The sequence below is a fragment of the Cetorhinus maximus genome, chromosome 11, assembly GCF_964194155.1.
Source record: "Cetorhinus maximus chromosome 11, sCetMax3.hap1.1, whole genome shotgun sequence".
In the NCBI taxonomy this organism is placed as follows: domain Eukaryota; kingdom Metazoa; phylum Chordata; class Chondrichthyes; order Lamniformes; family Cetorhinidae; genus Cetorhinus; species Cetorhinus maximus.
In genome coordinates this window covers 60,157,828-60,179,225 of record NC_135889.1, presented here as the reverse complement: position 1 = coordinate 60,179,225, position 21,398 = coordinate 60,157,828, and the positions used below count along the sequence as shown (strand labels likewise).

The window sequence follows — 21,398 nt, the reverse complement described above, 5'->3', positions numbered from 1 at the left end:
TTAATCTATTTGTCCTTGCCCACATCCTCAGCAATCCACCAATTTGCAAACAAGTTTGCCCATGATTGCATTGGTGGGATTTACCACCACACAGTTTCTATGAAGGCAAAGTCTCGACTCCACAATAAAAGCACTTTTCATTATATAAAGTGGCATTGCCATGCATAAAACTTGAAATAAATTAAACCATTTTAGCACAGATGAAGGTTGCTAGTGTGGTAACCTTGAAGACCATGCAAATCCAAGCAAATAAAATACTCTAATTGGATCATATAACCTTTAATGCTGCCTTTATAGTTTTTTGGCCAGATCCACTTAACTGCCACTAGTCTACTTAGAACTAGTAAACACCCTGTTCCGGTACTAAAATAGTTAATGGTAGTGCTTCACGACACTACCAGTAAACTGCACCTGTGGGCCTTGTTCAAAGTGTTGCAGCCATCTAGGCATTGCAAAACATGCAAATATAACCCGTAACTGTAAGTGTAGTGAGGTACAGAGTGCTATCACAGTGCTATGTGCTGGATTGAAAGAAACTGAACTTTACTGCACTTTATTTAATGTTAATTTGAATTGTTAAGTAATGAACTTTTACACATTTAATAAATAAAGTATATTTTTTGAAAAAAGATAAGCACTTAGTGCAGCTGCTACACAGGAAGACCAACTGCACAAACTACTAGTAAATGTCAGGGAGCAATGCAATTAGGCTGTTTTCCAAAAACTCAGACTGTATTATAACAGCATCTTTAGCAGTATAATGGTTTTTTTGATGCTAGAATAAGGGATTTGCATCATAAAAATCCTGACAGCATTCAATCATCCTTACCACTGAAAATGTTGGAGGAGGAGGAGGACCAGGTGGGGGAGGAGGAGGCATCTTCTGTATTCAGTGAAGGTGCTGGATAATCTTTCAAAATCCTACAGATGAAAAAAAAACATATTTTAGAGATCCACTTTAATATGCTTCAAACCAAAAAATATAAACACAAGAAACAAATATACAAGTCAATTAATGAGCTGCCTTCTCCTATAAACAATGGACAAATTTACATGGAAGTATACTTTTCAACTTGCCACACAGATGTACAAATGGTGTTGGGGATTGGTTGCACAGCCCAATTTTAATTTCGGAAAAAGAAATGAAAAGTGAGTGTTTTCTCTAATAGGGGTCTGATCTGCAACACCAACACCTGGCGGCAAGTTGAAAATCTACCCAATGGTCTCTGCATTATTAATGAATGTTACCTATTTCAGTACTTAGTAAGCTCAAAAAACGTTACAATGATTTATTAAGGGAGAAAAAGATCAGAAGGGAGGAGAGTACTACCACTACACTTTTTAAAAATTGAGTTCTCTCTCATCAGATAATCATTTTTGTTATCAATTTTTTATTTCTATTCAGACCTGCTATGTTGTATTAATGCCCATAAATCACCTAGCAAGTTACCAGTCTCAGGTAAACGGTTGGGGTGAGGAAGGCGCAGCCAAGAGACGAGATGATTTTCCATAGGAAGGGAGATACAAATTGAGGGCAAATCAATTTGCTTAATTTTAGCATATTTCTGGGGTTCACCTGGGAAATGCTTCTAAAGGCAGCAAAATGGCATGTCTTCAATATAGAGAGCAGTAGTAACAAAAAAAAATCACATTCTCCTACAATTATACTTCAGTTTTTGAAAATAAAGATGGTGGAGAACTCTTCCCTACCTATCCAAAAACATATACACGGTGATATTCCTTCTCTTTTAAATACTTCAGTTACCAAATGTATAGAAAACTATACACTTTTAGATAATTTATTATTGAATAATTATTTATTAAAAGTACACTCACAGCAACACAGTTTATTTTAGAAATAAGGAATATAACCATCCATTGGGACAGAAGCATCAAGACCAAATGCTTTAGAGCTCTGGATGCATCATATATTCCATCCTTAGTCTCATAGAAGTATACTGACTGCTAACTGCCATGATACCTGCCAATATCAAAATAATAATAAACTTGAAGGACAATAAAACTGTATTATGAACTATAACAACTGCCATTGATATTAACATAATTACAGGACCAAGCTGTTTCAAAGGAGTATCATCAGACATAAACTGACACCAAGCCAAAGGAGGGAGCATTAGGACAGGTGACCAAATGCTTGGTCAAAGTGGTGAGATTTAAGGAGCATCTTCAAAGAGGAATGAGGGGTGGACAGTTTTAAGGAGGGACTTCCAAAGTTTAGGTCCAAGATGGTTGAAGGTGCAGTCACCAATGGTTAACAAAGGAAGTCAGGGATTCACATGTAGCCAGAGATAGAGGGTTGCAATTTTCTTGGAGGGTTGCAGAAGGTTACGGATACAGGGAGGGATGAGGCCATGGAGAAATTTGAACACATAGTTGAGAAGTTTAAAATTGCATTGATGGTGGACAATCACAGTGTGGTGGGTGATTGGAGCTTGATGCCAGTTAGGATATGGGCAGCAGAGTTTTGGCACTATAACAACATAAATGTGAAGACTGGAGTTTCAAACATGTAATATCTCTTGTTCTTACAGCATTGAAACCCACTGTTCTGGCCATTATTTACTGCTGCCACTGATCCCTCCTTCCTATTGTTACATACTCCAATCTAAGTGTCACATAAAATATAAATACTTCTGTCAGTACCCTGATGCTAGAATTGCCTTTGTAGGAATGGGAGATATATGATGCCACATATTCTTACATCAATTATGCTATTGTCATTCACTGGTCATTCATACAATAGTTTATTTTTGGCAAAAACATTCCAATCTACTTTACAGAGACATATCATACATAGACATATATAGGCCATAGAAGCACTGAGCTGTGAGTTTAAGAATATGATCATACATAGACATATATAGGCCATAGATGCACTGAGCTGTGAGTTGAAGGATATGATCATACTTAGACATTATAGGCCATAGAAGCACTGAGCTGTGAGTTTAAGAATATGATTTAATTAGTAGTTCTATTGATATTCTTAACCAGAAGGTAAATGAAAAACAGTTGAAAAATCACTGGTTTCATTTAGTCTTTTTATGTGTGACATCTGATCCACATTTAGTACCTCCCATGAAACTGAGTATTAAAGTTGTACTGCCTAGATGATTATTCACACTCTACTCTCCTGTCTACTACCCCCATAACCTTTGACTCCCTTGTTAATCAAAAATCTATCTAACTCAGCCTTAAAAATATTCAATGACCCTACCTCCACTGTAACAGCCCTCAGAGAAAAGGTTTATCCTCATCTCCATCTTAATTGGGATATCCACCTTGTCAAATCTCCTCAGGATTTTATATGTTTCAATAAGATTGCCCCTCATTTTCCTAAACTCTAATGGATACAACCTGTCCAACCATTTACTCATAAGATAACCCCTTCATCCCAGGAATCTGTCGAATGAATCTTCTTTGAACTGTTTCTAATGCAATGTTATCCTTACTTAAGTAAGGAGGCCTAAACTGTACATGGTACTCCAGATGCGGTCTCACCAACACCCTGTATAACTTTTATATTTGATTCCCCTTGCAATAAACACCAACATTCCATTTGCCTTCTTAATCATTTGCTGTACTTGCATACTAACATTTTGTGATTTGTGTACCAGGACACCCAGATCCCTCTGTACTTCAGAGTTCTGCAATATCTCTCCATTTAAATAATATACTGATTTTCTATTCTTCCTGCCAAGGTTGGTACATTCACATTTTCCCACATTATACTCCATCTGCCAAATTTTTGCCCACTCACAACCTATCTATACACCCTCTACCTTGTAACATCTCTCAATGCCTTCAAGAGTTTCCTTAAAGCAAATCCATTCAGCCACCTCTTAATTAGTTTATCTTTTATTCCTGTCCAGTCTAAATCCCAACTTCGAAGTATTGTGGGATTTTTTTGCTATGTCTTATATCAATAAAAGTTATGTTTTTGTAGAGAAATACCTAATTTGTAACATCATGCACATGATTTAAGTGCAAAATACTGTAATGGTTTTAGTTTGTTGCAGTCTGCTCCTGTGTTTGATATTTCTGCATTTGAAATCAATAGTGGGAAACTTGCATCTAGTCTAGTAAGAAATGAAAAACAGCAAGTGCTGGAAAAACTCAGCAAGTCTGGCAGCAGCTGTGAATAGTGAAACAGGGTTAACGTTTCAAGTCTAAAATGACTCCTCTTTGGAACTAGTCTAATGTGACCTTGTCAAGGTAAAGTAGGGCAATGGTTGCTTAGGGTCACCCTGGAGTTCCTTCAATGTTTCTCTGTTACATTTATCAGAGAAGACTACCTTAAATTTTTCCTCGCTTAGTAAATAAATACTGAATTTGCAAAAATTGGCCAACACTAACAGCACTTTTCCCTGTTGGCTGTTCAATTGGAAAACTGTTTTAACTGATTTGTTTAAAGAAACTAAGACAATACTTTATCAAGCAATCCATTGAAGACCTGCAAAAATGTAATTTTTCTAACCATTCAAATTAAGGTATTTTCTGTCACAAAAAGGCAGTATGTAGGATTGAACCAATTTTACCTTATTTACACAACATGTTTATAAAGTCCTTGTGCATCTTTAAACTTCAATAACTTTGGACAAACACATGATAGAAGAAAACTGTAAAAGGCACATGAAACCACAATTCATACAGTTTTAACACAATACAGTTCAGACTTCTAGGCTTCAAAATACTCATCTTCTGTTTTATATCATTCAATTTGATTTTCCAACAGCTTACCTTCTGCCCTCACCATTTTTAATCAATTTCAGCATAAACACAGTATTTTCATGAAAATAAATCTTTATAAATTAAGCTTTCATATGCCATTCCTGTTTGGTTCTATCATGTTTATGTCCAAAGTTTAAAGTTACACAAGGACTTCATAAACACACTGGAGAATAAAATAAATGTGAATATTGAATATTTTGTCTGTTCACAGTGGTGGTATGTCGGAATTCAGTTGACTAAGACAAAACAGGCAGTACATGGCTGTTATGTTGTTAGATTATATTGATAACTGGCATTGTTTTAACTGTTTTAAATATATAATATATATTTAAAACAATCAAAAGCAATCCCATCTATCAATTTAATCAACATATTACAGCCATGTGTGTGTATACACATATAACATACACATATAAATATATACATACATACACACACGCATACATATATTGGTGGTGCTGTAAACAAGTTAAAGTACTCTTGCATGCCACAGAATGCAGTTTCAATTTGTTACCCCAGGTGCAGTGTCAGGTGCATGTCTTCAATCTTTTGCAATAAGTTTCCAGCATGTTTTAAAATATTATGTATTATTTCAAAACATTACTTTCCTCTACTGTCTAGTGCAGCAAGGTTTCAGCTGATTATTTTTTCTTTTGAGTAGTCATAGGGCAGGATTTTCTTCCCATCGGGGGCGAAGTTGAAGTGCGGGTGCGCACAGACGCGCCTCCAATCAGCGCCCCTGATCGGGGGCGCGGTGTCATTTTACGTGGGCGGGCCAATTAAGGCCCGCCCAGCGTGACCTCCGCACGGAAGCGCTGAGCATGGGGAATCCCTAAACCTGAGAGTGCGCTCTTTTGCGCATGCGCACGAAAGAGTGCACTCATCTCCCTGAGGCTAAGTGCTGCCTCAGGGAGATCGGCTCTACTGTCAAAAGTATTCAAAATAGAGAAAAAAAAATTCCCTGACATGTCCCCTGTCACATGAGTTGAGACATGTCCATAATTTTTTTCTAAAACTTTAATTAAATTTTTAAAAACCTACATGAAACCTCATCCCGCCTGTGGATGAGGTTTCAAGCTTTTTCTAATTCCCGCCAGGGCTCCCGCGACGGGAGGTCCATTAATTAGTTTAATTCCTCTGTCAATAGCCTCAGCAGGCCATTGACAGGTCGGCGGGCGCACAGCTGACTTTGCTGCGCCTCCGCCTACCTGAAAATTTAAACGGAGCGCGGTGACATCGGGAGTTCCACCATTTTATGCTTCGGCGAGCGGACCCCGCACCACCTCCCCCCCCCCCCCCCCCCCCCCAAACTTGCCAATGGGAAAATCCTGCCCATAAATCTTAGCACAATAATTATGGGTAAATGATGTAGCACCATTACCTGCCACACTCATGCCATCTGTTCCATTATTTAAGAATGATTTAATAGGAGAAGGATTTACACAAGAACTCCAAGTGTGTTTTGTAGCAAAAGGATTTCAGTTCGGGCAATCAGGCAATAAAACAACATGGGTACAACTACAGAACAGCAAGGCTCTACTGGGGCTTGCCTACAGACAACAGTAATGAGTGGGAAGCATGGACAAATATGGACAGCAGAGAGGTATATAGCAGAAAGAATGTGGTTATAATGGGAACTTTCAAAGAATGGAGAAGAAGTGTCACCCAAGAAGTAAAGACAACAAATTTCAAGAACGCATTTGTGACAGTTTTCTAGAGTAATGTTTTTTGGTAGAAACAAGGAGCAGGCCATATTAGATTTAAAGATGAGTAAAAATTACCTCAATGTGTGCAAAGTTTGCTCCAGGGGAGTGGGTGCGGGATGGAGTTGGGCTGGTTAGAAGCCTCGGATCTCTGGGACTTTGTTCCAGTTGTTTTAGAAGGTGTTAGGCCCTCTAGCCCTTGCCCCTCACATACCCTCACCACCTCCAAGCCAACACTTGCCCCCGATACATCCCTCCTCATAATCTCCATTCCACCTCCACAGCCACTCACCGAGTATCCACCATGGACAGACCTCAGGATTCATGTGAGGATGAAAAAGAAATAAACTTCTAACAAGCTAATGCAGCTCTCACTCCTACACATTTGATGGTGAAAAGGCTCCTATTCTTAAAATCCATTCAAAGCTTTCAAATCTCAAGTGGTTTATCTCTTATAAAGACAAAGATCTATTTTACTAACATCATCAAAGACAGTGAATCCTTTAATAACCTCTAAGTGGTCAATCAAACTGTGAACTCAGAAACCACTGATGAGATAACTGTAGCTTTAGAAACTCAGCCAAGCATTCATAATGATATAAGAAGTCCTTGGGGAAATGCCAATAAAAAACTATTGAACCTGCACAAACAGATGCTATTTTTTTCTCTAATCTACACCTGTCAATTATAGCAGTCTAACAGTTTGTTTTTAAAACTCTCATTGACAGCTACGGGCTTTTTTTTAAGTTTAAAGAGTGAGGGCTTTAAAATTCTTCATATCAAGATCAAGATTCATATCATGACAGTTATACAGACCTTATTCAACCTTCAAGAGCATTTACATCTACTCTAAACAAATTGCAGGATAAAGTCCTTGCAACAGTCAAAATGGAGTCTGTTTCAACTCTCAACTAATTTTAAATGGACCACCAGATTTGTGATTAACACCTGTTCATGCCCTGCAATTATTCCCCTCCTGATGAAAATAGTTTCGGCCGGAAATGGGATGGGACTTCTGAATCTGGGTCCCATCCACCATTTTTAAGGTTCGCAGAGCCTTCTCAATTCCACAAAAATCTGGTGCTTAATCTCCAAGACTCACAGGGAGGTTTTGTAAATGGTTACATTTTAGACTGTTTAATTTCAAGAATGAACAGAGTTGGGGGTCTAGAAGTTAGCTAATTAGCACTTCTACCTGGATACAAGACCCATGTGACTCATGTTACCATAGGGATGAGCTTTGAGCAGGGAAATGTCCATTGTAATATCAGATTACAGGATTCTTAAGATATCACTGAACCTTGCAGACACAAGTCAGTCTGAAGCCATCTGAGAGGTAGAGAGCAAGAGATAGGGACAGCTGCCCCTGTACCTAAAGTAGAGGAAATGCAGGCAGACCCTATTGTTCACTACACATAATGAGAGTGGGAGCTTGTGCTTAGATTGAAGAGACAGAGTTCATGAGGATTTCAAGGAGGCTGAAGATTCGCTTAGTTTGGACTACAAGGAAGGAATTTCCAGTATAACCCTCACAGTGAATCTCAGTTCTGGGATTAGAAGTTACCTCGCTAGGAACGGAAAAAGGAAGCAGGCTATCGGAAGCAGAAAATAGATTTGCACTGGTTCCAGCAGATTAAGTGACTACCTAAGGGACAACGCAAAGTATAACTATAGCGGGAAATCTTCGCTTGTGCTAAAAGTTAAATGAGGAGTTTCTTTTCTGTAGTTTAGAATATAAATTGCCTACAAAATATTGTTAAGTCAATGTTGCTTTTCATTTGTTTGTTGAAATCCTTTCAGTTGGTCACTGGAAATTCAAATATCTTTTTAAAAGTTACTGGTCTCAGCAGAGAACGTCCGATAAAATGTCTGATATGCAAATCACTAAAAGCTAGTGCACAGATACAAAACAGTAATCAAAAGGCTAATGGAATGTCAACCTTTATCTCAAGGGAGATAGAATATAATGGTGAGGAAGTTATGTTTCAGTTGTCAGATCCTCGGTCTTACCCCACCTCGATCACTATATTATCCCTGAAGTAAGCGCAGATTTACCAAAATACTACTCATGGTGAAAGAGTTCAGTTATGAGAACAGGTTGAGTTAATCTTGGTTTGTATGGATCCAGAGAGGTGATCTAAATGAGGTGTTTTAAGGTGATACATAGATTTGCTAAGATAGATACAGCAAAGCTATTTCCTCTGCTGGCCTAATTCAGAAGAATGTTACTTTCAGAGCTAGCTATAGAGGTGAAATCAGGCAGCACTTTTACCATCCAGGAGACAGTGGAAATCTGGAACCCTTCCCAAAATAGCTGTGGCTGCTGAACAGTTCAAATTTTCATGACTGAGAGTGATACATTTTTGTTAGGTAACAGTGTCAAGAAATATAGGTCAGCAGTGAATAAATAGAGTTGAGGCACTGAGCTCCCATGATCTGGTTAAATGGCAGAAGAAGCTGTGAGGGGTTGAATACCCTATTCTAGTTCCTATGTTCGTAAAAGAACAGATTGATAGAAGCCCAAATGGTTTAAAAAAGAGAACACCTTGCTCAAACCAATGGAATATGAAGCAGCCAAGAAAATATTTCATAAAGTAAAAAAAATGAGAAACTGAAATAATGTAAAGGGAAAGTTGCTTTATCAGGAATGATAATTTGTGCACTGTGAAATGGCTAAATACAAATTTTTGACAAATTTCTATGCTTCATCTGCTGTAAAATTGAGCATTTAATGGAGGCTAAAAAATTTCCATGAGCATAAGAGAAGTAGTGAAGTAAATACAAGTGCACTTGTGTAGATTCAAATAACATTTCCTGAAAGCATAGTTTATTCACCTAAATCTTTAACCACAAAATATGGTAAAGATTAGTGTGTCTGCAACAATTGAGGATGCATAAAAAATGAAAAAAATTGGCTAAAGACAGAAAATGTAAATAATCACTTTATTAGTTGCTTTCATTATCAATTAAATACTTTAAACAATTAACAAATTAAATTAACTTACATCACAAAAACTGAACAGTTCAACAACACTGTGCACACAAGTGAAAACATGTTATTCTGATCATTTGGCCAAATCTCATGAGCTAATTTTACTGCTGCTGCATTTCTCTAAATAAGTTGCTGCACCTTCAAAGCGATTCAGCTATGAAACATTTTAAGAAGTTGCTGAGGCGTGATAATGAGCGCAAATCTCTTTTTCTTTAAAAAACTGATTCGCAATGGACATTTCCAAACAAAAAACAAATCCTGACCTGAAATATTCAAGAACGCATCTCTGCTTAATAAAGCAAAGAAACACAATAGGCTCCATTTTGACACTACAATATGCTGCATAACTGAGCTTAAACTAACCTGAATTGGTTCTGTTGAGTGCAGCTGAATTAAAAGTGCATAAACTGAAATGTAGTGCCAGCAGTAGACAAACATTTCTCTAGTCCTACAATTGCATTGATGTAAAGTGGTTTTGGGGGTTTAATTGATCAAAAGTGGCAGTAAAACTCAAGGCTATCGATGACCCTAAAGCCCTACATTTTGAGATCCACACAAATTGTTTGAGTCCAGAAATTATGAATTCTTAAGTCCATTCTTAAAAGGCAAAACATATACAATCCCATACATTACAATTTAAGTTAACACAACCTTCCTAACTTTTAATGCTGTGGTTCACGCATAACAAAAGGCAGTTGCATACTGCACATCTAGCACAAAGATGTTATCTGTGTATCAAATGTTAGTGACAAATTGCATACAATTGCATACATATTGATTCAAAATAAAATCTCATGTTATTACATATTTTAAAAATTATATATAAATACAAAGATTAGCATTATTATGAACATTAATCTCAGTCTTGGTCTTCTATTTTTTCGATCTAAAGCTACTGAAACATAAGTCTTATGGAGGCCTCTGATTTCCTGTTAAAGTGGTCAACAGGAAAAACAATGCTTCTGAATTACCACAACCACCCCTTCCATTTGTGTGGTATCAATTAGTAGTTACAACTGACTCCCTGCAGTATTCTATGCCAAACTTAAATGGCAAGTCACAGCTGAAAGTAAAAATAAATTAAAAACTTCTCAAAAATACTTTTGTACAATTATGTTTCTATTTTGCTGCTGATGACAAATGCACTGTGTTCCATCGTTAGCTACATTTTTAAATACAGATAAACTAGCCTCTCTTGTTTTGGCAGGACCAAAGACCAATTTTTGTCTTGATTTTTTTTAAAGCTTTAATTAACTAGTTTTATTTTTGGCCCTTGAAATGTGTGGAGTCAGTTGGAAATATTAGACATCGTGCTGCCAACAGTGGCATGATGTTAGCAGTGTCAAAGAAGCACCAGTTAAAATACTGGGGCTGAAATGGAGACAGTAATGACGTAATTACACTGCATGAATGAGAGATGGGTCCCCATATCCCCAATTGTTGCAGCAAATGGAAAACAGCAGCATGTAAGGCAGTTAAACAGAAAAAAAGTGTTTCTTTTCCTTAAAACTGGATTTTTATTAGTAAATTATAGTAAGCTAATATCCAAAACAACATAGCAAATCTTTGGTAATACTCATCTGGATGTCATATGGAGGAGTCAACATTGTTTCGTAATGCAACAAACCACATCTCACTAACCAAACTGATATCTTTGTAGAGACATCTCTTATATTTTAGAAGGCATATGATAATGCAATATGCCACTTGACTTGGTGAATTACCTGTTTATTTGGAATCTCCACTGATCTAGAGACCCAGGCTAATGCTCTGAGAACATGGGTTCAAATCTCCCCATGGCAGTAGGTGGAATTCAATTAATAATTCTGGAATTGAAAGCTAATTTCATAGTTACTATTACTGAGACTATCATCGACTGCCATAAAAACTCATCTGGTTCATTAATGTTCTTTTGGGGAAGGAAATCTACCATCATTACCTAGTCTCACTTACATGGCACTCCAGACCCACAGCTGACCCTTAATTGCCTTCTGAAATGGGCTCACAAGCCACTCAGTTCAAGGGCAATTAGGGATGGACAACAATGCTGGCCTTGCTTGGAACGCCCACATCCCATAAAATAATAAATTTAAAAAAAATAATGTTCTTAGAAGGTATGAGGCAAAGTTTAACATAAAGCTTTGGTGATAATGGCTCATGGAATTGTTAGAAACCCAATTTGCTGAAAACTAGCTCACAGAAAACAAGAAGTAACTTTGTCACCATCTCAATGGTTTAGTATTTTATCCTATGAATAGCTTAACTAAATTCAGGCCCACCAAAGGATTCTTCTTAGAGCAAGAGGTGTCACTGGTCTGAGTGCCTTTATTTTATGGGATTTACGCAGCCTTATATTGATTTGTCTGATCCAGGGTGTAGTAATGAAACTCCCTTGTGACTTAAACTGGATAGCTGTTGTTGATAATACCCACCATGTTACCATATAACTGGTGCAGGGGAGCAATCTAAGGAATGTGATCAAGTTAAGTAAGGTAAACAATCCCGCAGTTACTTTAAGTAAAGAAGCTCACAGAACTGAATCTAGGTTCACCAGAGGAAGTAAGCAAGGCTGTTGAGTGGAAAGGGAGGAGTTAAATTTTAGATCATTAAAATGATCAACAGTATGAATCATGCAAATTGTTTTAACATAAATTAAAATAAAAATGAGCCAATCACAATGCACCTGCAATAATGAACATCTGCACTTCCAAAGCTGTTAATGAGTCAAAGGTTTGAGAAACATGAAGGCCTGAAGTGAGAATACAATTGTTAAAGGCACATTTGATTTTTTGGGGATCCTGGAAAATGTTTCATGCCCCCTCCCCTCCCTGCCCCCATCCCTCACAAGATACTGGAGTTTTTTTCCCCCCACTTGACTTGGTGAATTACCTGTTTATTTGGAATCTGCAGTGAACATGGAGATCACTTTTTATCCCATCTAAAATTAATCATTTGTTAAATTTTATTGGAAACTCCTTTCTTGTCCATTCAAGAATTAATCATACTTCAAAATTATACTTGTACTTAAAAACTTATTTTTCTCAGTAGCATGAAATTTATTTATTCTTGGGTAAAAATGAGTTTTTGTTAATTTCTTTATTAAAGAAATTTCCCAGCTAGCAAATAATATTTTGCCTTTATTAAAACTTGTATGAATGCTGGAAAACTAAAATATAAATAAAAAATACTGGAAATATTCAGCAGGGCAGGCAGCAATTTTGGACAAACTAATGGAGTTAATATTTCAGGTCAGTCACCTTTCATCAGAACTGAAAAATGTTACAAATGTATCAAGTTTTAAAAAGTACACAGGAAGGGAAAGAGGAGTGCATTCAGGTGTGAAGGGGCCCAGCACCTGGTTGTCCAGGAAAAATTGGGAGCAGTGGAGATGACCTGAAATTGTTGAACGTTGATTCTGGAAGGTTACAAAGATCATAATTGAAAATGAGGTTCTGATCCAAGGGCATCCATTGAACTTTCTTACAACGACATAGGAGACCAAGGACAGAGAGATTAAAGTGGAAGTGGGGCATATAATTAAAATGATAAGCAACAGGGATCGCAGGATCAAGTGTGCATACAGAACAGATTCAAATGATCACCCAATCTGCGTTTGGTCTCGCTAGTGTTGTGGAGACCACATTGGGGTTTAAAATCACATCTTATCATTCATGGGTATCATTCTAGCTAAGGCTGTAGGCAGCAGATGTAGGCTTATACACATTCGTTCCGGATATACAAGCCCCTTCTCCCATGTGTGTTTTCTGTACAGTTTTATATCATGCTCCCCTGGAAAATTGCATTTTTTAAATATAAAACTGAAACATGCTCTTTAATTGGAAACACTTCTATATTTCACAACTGATAGATTTTTATTCTTCAAAGAATATAGTAAAATTTAGATTTTCAACAGGCCACTACTTCCTTAAAACTGACCTCAACAGTCATGCCTGCAACCTCAGTTTGCAGAGACACTGTTCCAATGGACCCCATACAGAGAAGGGTATAACATATTCAAATCGTCACCCAATTGGTAGGGACACTCCTTCATTCTCCAATCATGCCTTTCACTTTATCCCTAACCATCTCAACACTCCTCCTACTCCATCCACATTCGCGCTCGTACTTTTCTTCTATACCCAGGTTAAACTAGTATTGTTCATTCCTGTGATACGAGCACTCGCTTTCCCTCAGCCAAGCCAGTAGTCTCTTTTCCCCAACACCCATCCACTCAGTTAAAGGAAACATTCTCAGTCCTCTCCACCAAAAGTGTTTCCGGCTTCTACCATCTTCCCCTACCCCCAAAGTAAGACCCCCAGTTTCTCCTGTCTTCCCCTTCACTCCACTTTTCACGTTCCTTTAATGCCACCTCTACATAAGCTCTGTTGCTTCTTTAAATAAATCTGGCAACTGCATATTGTAGATGGGAATTCTTGTTCCCATGACAGTTCCACCTTTCAGCAACTGAAATCATTTCCAATAGATCTTGGGTTGAATTAGTTTAAAAGAGGGGCCTGATATACACTTAGTTTTGTATGTTAACAAGAAATGTGCCCCCAAAACACGGAGGCTGACATCAATCCACATCAAACATGGATGACAATATGTTCAATAATAAGCAACATGGCAATCAAATACTCTGTGATTTACATGAGAGGTTACATCAAATTTTATTGAACCCAATGGTATATGACGCATAAAACCAACACCATGTTCCCTTGAAGAGGACACCAGCACAAGTACACCTACTATACGAGTGTGTACAAGATGAACTCACCAAGCCTTCTTTGACAGCACCTCCCAAACCTGCGACCTCTCCCACCTGGCAAGGGCAGCAAACACATGAGAATACCACCACCTGGAAATTCCCCTCCATGCCACGTACCACACCAACTAGGAACTATATAGCCATACCTTCAGTGTGGCTGGGTCAAAATCCTCCAATTTCCTTCCAAACAGTAATGTGGGGATACCAACACAAGATGGATTGTAGTAAATCAAGAAGGCAGTTCACCAATGCCTTCTCAAGGGCAATTAGGGATGGGCAACAAATTCTCGCTTCGTCAACAATGCTCACATCAGATGAAAGAATAAAAGCAGCTCTAAGAATGTTGAGATTGAGGAGGAACCAAATGAGTCACGAGAAATGAAAATGTGGAAATAGTATTGAGAAGTGACAAGGTGGCAGCAAGGTTAAACTCCATTGCTCTGCCCATATTCATTCTGTTTGGTTTTTATTTAGAATTTGCAGTAATGAGTGTGCTGTTGTTTCAACAACAACCTACAGTTATATAGTGTCTAATGTACTAAAACGTCCCAAGGTGCTTCACGGGAATGTCATCAAATGCCATTTGACACTAAGTAATATAAGGGATAAAAGCAGGAGTATGGTCCCTCAAGCCTGCTCTGCCATTCAATAACATGCCCGATCTGATCTTGGCCTCAACTCCACTTTCCTGCCTGCTCCTCATAATCCTCGACTCCCCTATATTTTAAGAATCTGTCAATCTCAGCCTTGAATATATTCAATCACTCAGCCTCTGCTGCTCTCTGGGGTCGTGAATTCCAAAGATTTACAACCCTCAGAAGAAATTCCTCCGCATCTCAATGGGAGGTCCCCTAATTACTGAATTGATGTCTCCTGGTTCTAGATTCCCCGAGACGGGAAACATCCTTTCAGCAGCAAGCCTGTCAAGCCCCCTCAGGGTTTTACATCTTTCAATCAGGTCACCTCTTATTCTTCTAAACTCCATTGTTTGTAGGCCTGACCTGATCAACCATTCCTCGTAAGGAAACCCCCTTCATCCCAGGAATCAAGCTGGTGAACCTGCTCTGAACTAGCTCCAATGCAAAGTACATCCCTCCTTAAATAAGGAGACTAAAACTGTATGCAATAGTTCACGTGTGGTCTCACCAAAGCCTTGTACCAGTTGTTGCAAGACTTCACTATTTTTATATGTCATCTCCCTTTCAATAAAGGCCAACAGTGAGGGAGTAACAAATTGATGGAATGGATGTAAACACTCTTGAAAGGTGGATAATGTCTGAATAACTGTCATAAACTTAAGATTTTTAAATCCCTTGCTCTTTAAACTTTAAAAAACACAGGCTGCAGCTATCACAGAGATTAAAAAAATACCTCTGCTGTAATGCTTTGATTGATAAGTCATCTGTTGCAAGTTTTTTTCTCAATGGAATATAACTTTGTTGAAAATTATGAAATATCAGCTGAAATGTCTCCTACTCATAGCTTTCTAATTGCCTTTATTTAAGTTTAAGACACTAGTTTCAAACCCAGGTTTCTCACCCCCAAACTGAATGTGAAATTTTATTAAGCTATGACCACTCTTCTCTAGAGGATCCTTTACTATGGCCGGAATTTTCGGGTTGCCAACGTGTAAAATGACACACGGTGAGGTCGGGCATGGGTCCTGATGTCATCGCATGTCATTCAGATCTTGAGTTCAGCGGGCACACACCGGAGTCAGCTGCGCGCCCACCGAACTATCAAAGGCCTATTAAGGCCATTTAAACACCAAGCTAGCTAATTAACTGAGCTGCCGTCCAATCTTATGGTTGGCGGCAGGCAAACAGCCCAGGAGGCCTTCGCATTTATCATGAAACCTCATCCACGGGCAGGATGAGGTTTCATGGATCATGAAAGTTTTTTAAGTTTAATAACATTTTTAAATTAAATCCATTGACATGTCCCAGCTCGTGTGACACTGTCACATGAGGGGACATGTCTTAAAAATTTTCTTTTTCTTTATTAAAATTTTCAAATATCAAACTAATCTCCCTGAGGCAGCACTTTGCCTCAGGAAGATTTCTGCACTCTGTCGCACGGATGCATGAAAGAGCACAGGCCCCAACTCAGCCTACTCCCTCGGCCCACACAGGGAGCTCACAGCATTTCCAGATGCGCGTCACGCTGGGCGGGCCTTAATTGGCCTGCCCATGTAAAATGGTGGTGCGCAGCTGACGATTGGCTACTTGCCCACCTGCGCTCGCTCCCACCCAAACCCCAACGCTGAGAAAATTCTCCCCTATTAGATCATTACCAGATCTAAATAGCCCGTCCCCTGGTTAATTTCACAACATAGTATTCGAAGAAACTTTCCTAAATACACTCTATGAGCTCATCCTCAAGGCTATGTTTGCCAATCTATATGAAGATTAAAGCCACTCAGGGCTATTGGAGTACATATCTTAAAGGACCCCATTATTTCTTGATTGATACCCTGTGCTGCAGTATAGCTACTGTTAGGGGACCTTTAGATCAGTGATGGCCAATAGGACCTCAATGTTTGCCAAATTTGTGGTAATCAGGTCTCCACATTTGCAGCATGATACAAAATAAATGCAAAATACAAAATATTAATGAAACAAATGCTCAATATTTTAAAAATAGGTTTGAGGCTTTGAACTGTCAGGAATCAAGACCGAAGCACCCACTGCAAAAAACAGGAGAAGAACAGGAAACAGGAAACAATGCCAAAAGGGTTCTGCAATGTAAGTGTTCTACAAAGCAAGAGTGTTGCATACACTCTCAAAGGGTGGTGACAATCTGTTAACTGAAGAGTTCTGTTCCTGACAGTTTGCTCCAGTTTATTTTTTAAAAAATAATCTTTTCAAGACTAAACTGTCTCTATTTTATCAGAATTCATATATTAGGAGATTCGGAGGGAAAAGAATCTCCACCTACTGGTTTGTGTGTTCTGGCTTTTGCCTTGCTTACACTCAATTGCCTGCTATTTCTAAACATAGTTTTTAATTATTAATAGACCTTTGGCTCATAACCAACCTCATCTCTCCTTTTACCCTAATACAACCTATTCCTTTCAATTGCTCATTTCAAAGGATCTAATAAGATCCGGCTAAACATTTGGATGTTGCTACGCTGCTCCAGCTTGCTAAAATTGCACATTTCAACCCTCACTAGCAGCCATGCAGCACTATCTGTTGCTCACGCACCTCAGCTGTTTTTCAAAAACCACCAATTACCAGCTAAACAATACCAAGTTCATCAGTGGGCATCCGGTGTCAATATATCCCCAAGAAAATTTGACAGCAAGTGGACCACTGTCTGTCTGGAGGCTGCCCTGCTTTCATAGCACTTCACTTCGCAAATCTAAATGCATTGTTATTTAGAGGCATCCAGAGGGAACAGGATCAGAGGAGGTAACAAACAGCAGGCATTTTTCTTGTTCATCGAGCAAAAGGCCCTTCAGCTTCCAGGTCACTAGAAACCTGACAACTGAACTACATTCCGATAAACATAGTTGCAGCCTGACCAATTGCGACTCCTGTCTAACAGCAATGTGGTTGACTCTTCCTTGCTCAATTAGGGATAGATGAAAAATAGTGGTCTAACAAGCGATATCCATACTCATAATCACCACCGCATTTCTGGTGCCCAGTTCAGCACATGTGGTGAGCGTATTGGACAACACTGCTTTAGACTATTCTTACAAGTAACTTCTTTCCCTTGCTGTTTCTAATCTCCATCCAAACTAAATCTACATCTTCATCTTTCCAGTCAAGATCATTTCTCACTACCATACTGATCTCATCTTTTATTAATAGAGCTAACCCACCTCTTTTTCCTTTCTTCCTCCCTTTCCAAAATATCAGGTACCCCTGAATATTAGGGGTACAGCAAAGGTTCACTAGGGATGACAAGGTTGTCCTATAATGACAGGCTGAATAAATTGGGTCTATATTCTCTGGAGTTTAGAATAATGAGAGGTAATCTCATTGAAAGGTACAGGATTCTGAAGGGGCTTGATAGGGTGGACACAGATGTTGTTTCCCCTGACTGGAAAGTGTAGAAGACAGGGGCATAGTCTCAGGATAATGGACCAATCAATTAGGAGTGAGGAGGAGGAGAAATTTCTTCACTCAAAGCTATATGAATTTTAGGAATTGTCCACCCCAGAGGACTGCTGATGTTCCATCCCTGAATATATTTAAGGCTGGAATAGACAGATATTTGGTCCTTCAGGGAATGAAAGGATAAAGGGAGTGAGCAGGAAAGTGGAGTAGAAACCAGAGGTCAGCCATAATTGCATTGAATGGTGGAGCAGGTTCAAAGGGCCATATGGCCTATGCCTGCTCCTATTTCTTACCCAGTTTCCAGCCTCAGCCACCTTGCAACTACATCAATGGCTATCAGATCATAACCTTTTATTTTTGTGCCATCAATTCATCTATCTCGTCATGAATGCTGCATGCATTCAGATAAAGAACCTTTAATTTTGTCTTTTTAACATTTTTCCTACTCTGTCCATATTTGCTTATGCACTTTTATGTTTGTATGTTCTGTCCCTTCCTGTCATATTCTGGTTATCATTACCCATATCGCTTGCATTATTGCTTTGTCCTTTCTTTTTAACTTTCTAAATATATCCTCACTTGAACCTTCCCCACCCCTGACTATTTAGTTTAAACCCCAGCTACAGTCACAGTTATTCAGTTCACCAGGACAATAGTTCCAGCAGTGCTCAAGTGAAGCCTACCCCAATGGAAGAGCTCCTTCTTTCCTCAGTACTGGTGTCAGTGCCCCATGAAATGAAACCCATTTCTCCTACACCACTATTTGAGCCATGCAGTCAACTCTCTGATCTTATTGACCCTATGCTAATTTTCTTGTGGCTCAGGTAGTAATCCAGGAATTATACCTTTGTAGCTCTGCTTTTTAAACTTAGCCCCAGCTGCTCATACTCCTTTGGCAAAATTCTTTCCTAGTCTGACATGTGTTGCTGGTACCTATGTGGATCACAATAACTGGATCTTTTCCCTCTCATTCCATGTTCCTCTCCAGCCCCTAGGAGGTGTCCTTAACCCTGGTACCAGGTAGGCAACACAATCTTGAGGACTCATGCTCTCGGTTGCAAAAATCCTAAATTCCTTTGTAGTTCCCCACTTGTATGGTCCCCTGTACCATGGTGCTACAGTCAGTTTATTCATGCTAAGAAAATATTAGGACAGGTGACCAAAAAGTTGATCAGAGATAGATTTAAATGACATCTCAAAGGAAGAGAGAGAGGGAGAAAGGAAGAGAGAGAGGGAGAGAGAGAAAGTAGAGAGGCTGTGAGGATAAAGGAGGTAATTCCAGAGCTTAAGGCCAAGGCAGCACACTGCACAGCCTCTAACGATGGTGCAATAAATGTGCAGGTGTCAGAATTAGAGGAGTGCAGAGATCTAGGAGTGTTGTAGGGCTGGAGGAAACTACAGAGATATGGTGGGGCTTGGGAGAGTGGGGGAGGCCATGGAGAGACATGAAAAAGAAAATGAGCATTTTAAAATCAGAGTATTGCTAGACTGGGAGCTAATGTAGCTCAGATGGAAAGGACTTGGTACACATTAGGATACGAGCAGAGTTTTGGATGACTCAAAGTTGCAAGAGGGTGCAAGGTGGGAGGCCAGCCAGGAAAATGTTGGAATAGTCAAGCCTAGAGGTAATGAAGGAACAGATGAAGATTGCAGCAACAGATGAGCTGAGGCATAGGCAGCCACGAGCAATACTCAGATGCTTCCAATTCACATTCTAAGTTTCCTTGTGCTATTTCTATCCCAAGAATCATAGGGTGCTACAGAAACAGGCATATGCTCAGTCTACCTTGGAGTTTTTCCTCCACAAGCCACCTAGTCCAATCCAATTCGCCTGTTCCTTCACCAGATCCTCTTTTTCAAGCAACTAAGTACATCCTCTTTGAAGTTTGTATGAACTTTTATTCACAGGAAACTTTTCAATTGCTTTTTCTAAGTCCAATTAACTACCTCAGAGAATTCCAATGTTGCATTACTTGTGATATTTTTAAAGAAAACAAGGAGGCTTTCATGGCAGGACCTCCTCCTTCTCAATTCATGCTGGCCTTTTCTCCTCCAGTCTTCTCTTTACAATGGTTTCATTATTTTATTCAAATAAACTTGTTACATAGAGAAATTGTGATTGACTGGGTCAGTCTTGTCCTCATTTTTATAATGTTGATGCAACATTTTCTGGTTTCTAACCCTGTGGAACCTCTCCAGTGCTTAATGATTCTTTCATGACTTTAGCTAAGCCCACACAATTCCTCCCCAGGCATATGCAATTTGGTCTAGGAAACATGTTACCATTTAGTACCTTTAACTTTTCAAGTACTGTACTTCCTACACATGGAGTCACCATTTTGTGCCTTAACACTTGAGCAATTCAATGATTTTGCCTCCATCTTCAATTGTGGTAACTACTTGTATTTTTTTATAAATGCTTTAATTGTTGTGGTTAACGTCCTTTGCTATGAGTGTCTGGTGTCTTATTTTAAAACTGGATTTTTTTTTGGTATTTTGCCAATCACCTTCCAAAGTTGTCCGTTTATCTTAGACTTTGTTTTTTTTTAAATGCAATTTTAGTTGCACCACTTATCCATTTTGGTGACTGCCTGTTAGTTTACTTTCATTTTGTTTCAGAGTTTATTGTTTTGTATACCATCTAATGTACACATTGCCAGAGGAAAAAAATCTGTAACCCTTCTGATTGGCCCACATATAGATAAGTATAAGAAGTTCTCAATCAGAAATTGGAAACTTGCACAAAACTAACCAATTCAACAGCAGCTATATGGCATCAATAATTACCATATGACAGATCAAATTCATATTTTTAATAATTTCAAGCAGACATCTTCATTTTTGATCCAGTTGAGTGTATGATTCGCAATAAGTTAAAAAAAAATTCAATTTATCCAACAGAGCTAGTGGCCCAGAATTTTGCCCTTGATGGGCGGGCACGACCGACTCGGTGGCGGGCGGGCAACCGATTGCCGACGCCGAAACGGGCCGCACCACCATTTTGCGTGGGCAGGCCAATTAAGGCTCGCCCAGCGGGTTAGCGACTCCCGTGGAGAACGGGAAAATCGCCACGGAGGTGGGCATGCTCAAACCGCCGGTTCCAATGGGGAACGGGCAGT

At 39.0% G+C, this 21,398-nt stretch overlaps 1 protein-coding gene across 4 annotated transcripts in view; it reads right to left on the bottom strand.

The window, feature by feature from the left end:
• wipf1b (WAS/WASL interacting protein family, member 1b) overlaps positions 1 to 21,398 on the bottom strand; it is a 128,959-nt gene that overhangs the window by 35,622 nt on the left and 71,939 nt on the right. For all 4 annotated transcript variants that reach the window (XM_078552066.1, XM_078552063.1, XM_078552064.1 and 1 more), the window contains one exon: positions 830 to 921. In XM_078552066.1, coding sequence (XP_078408192.1) covers positions 830 to 880 — 51 coding nt within the window. In that variant the 5' untranslated portion in view covers positions 881 to 921. The remainder of the gene's footprint in view (positions 1 to 829; positions 922 to 21,398) is intronic.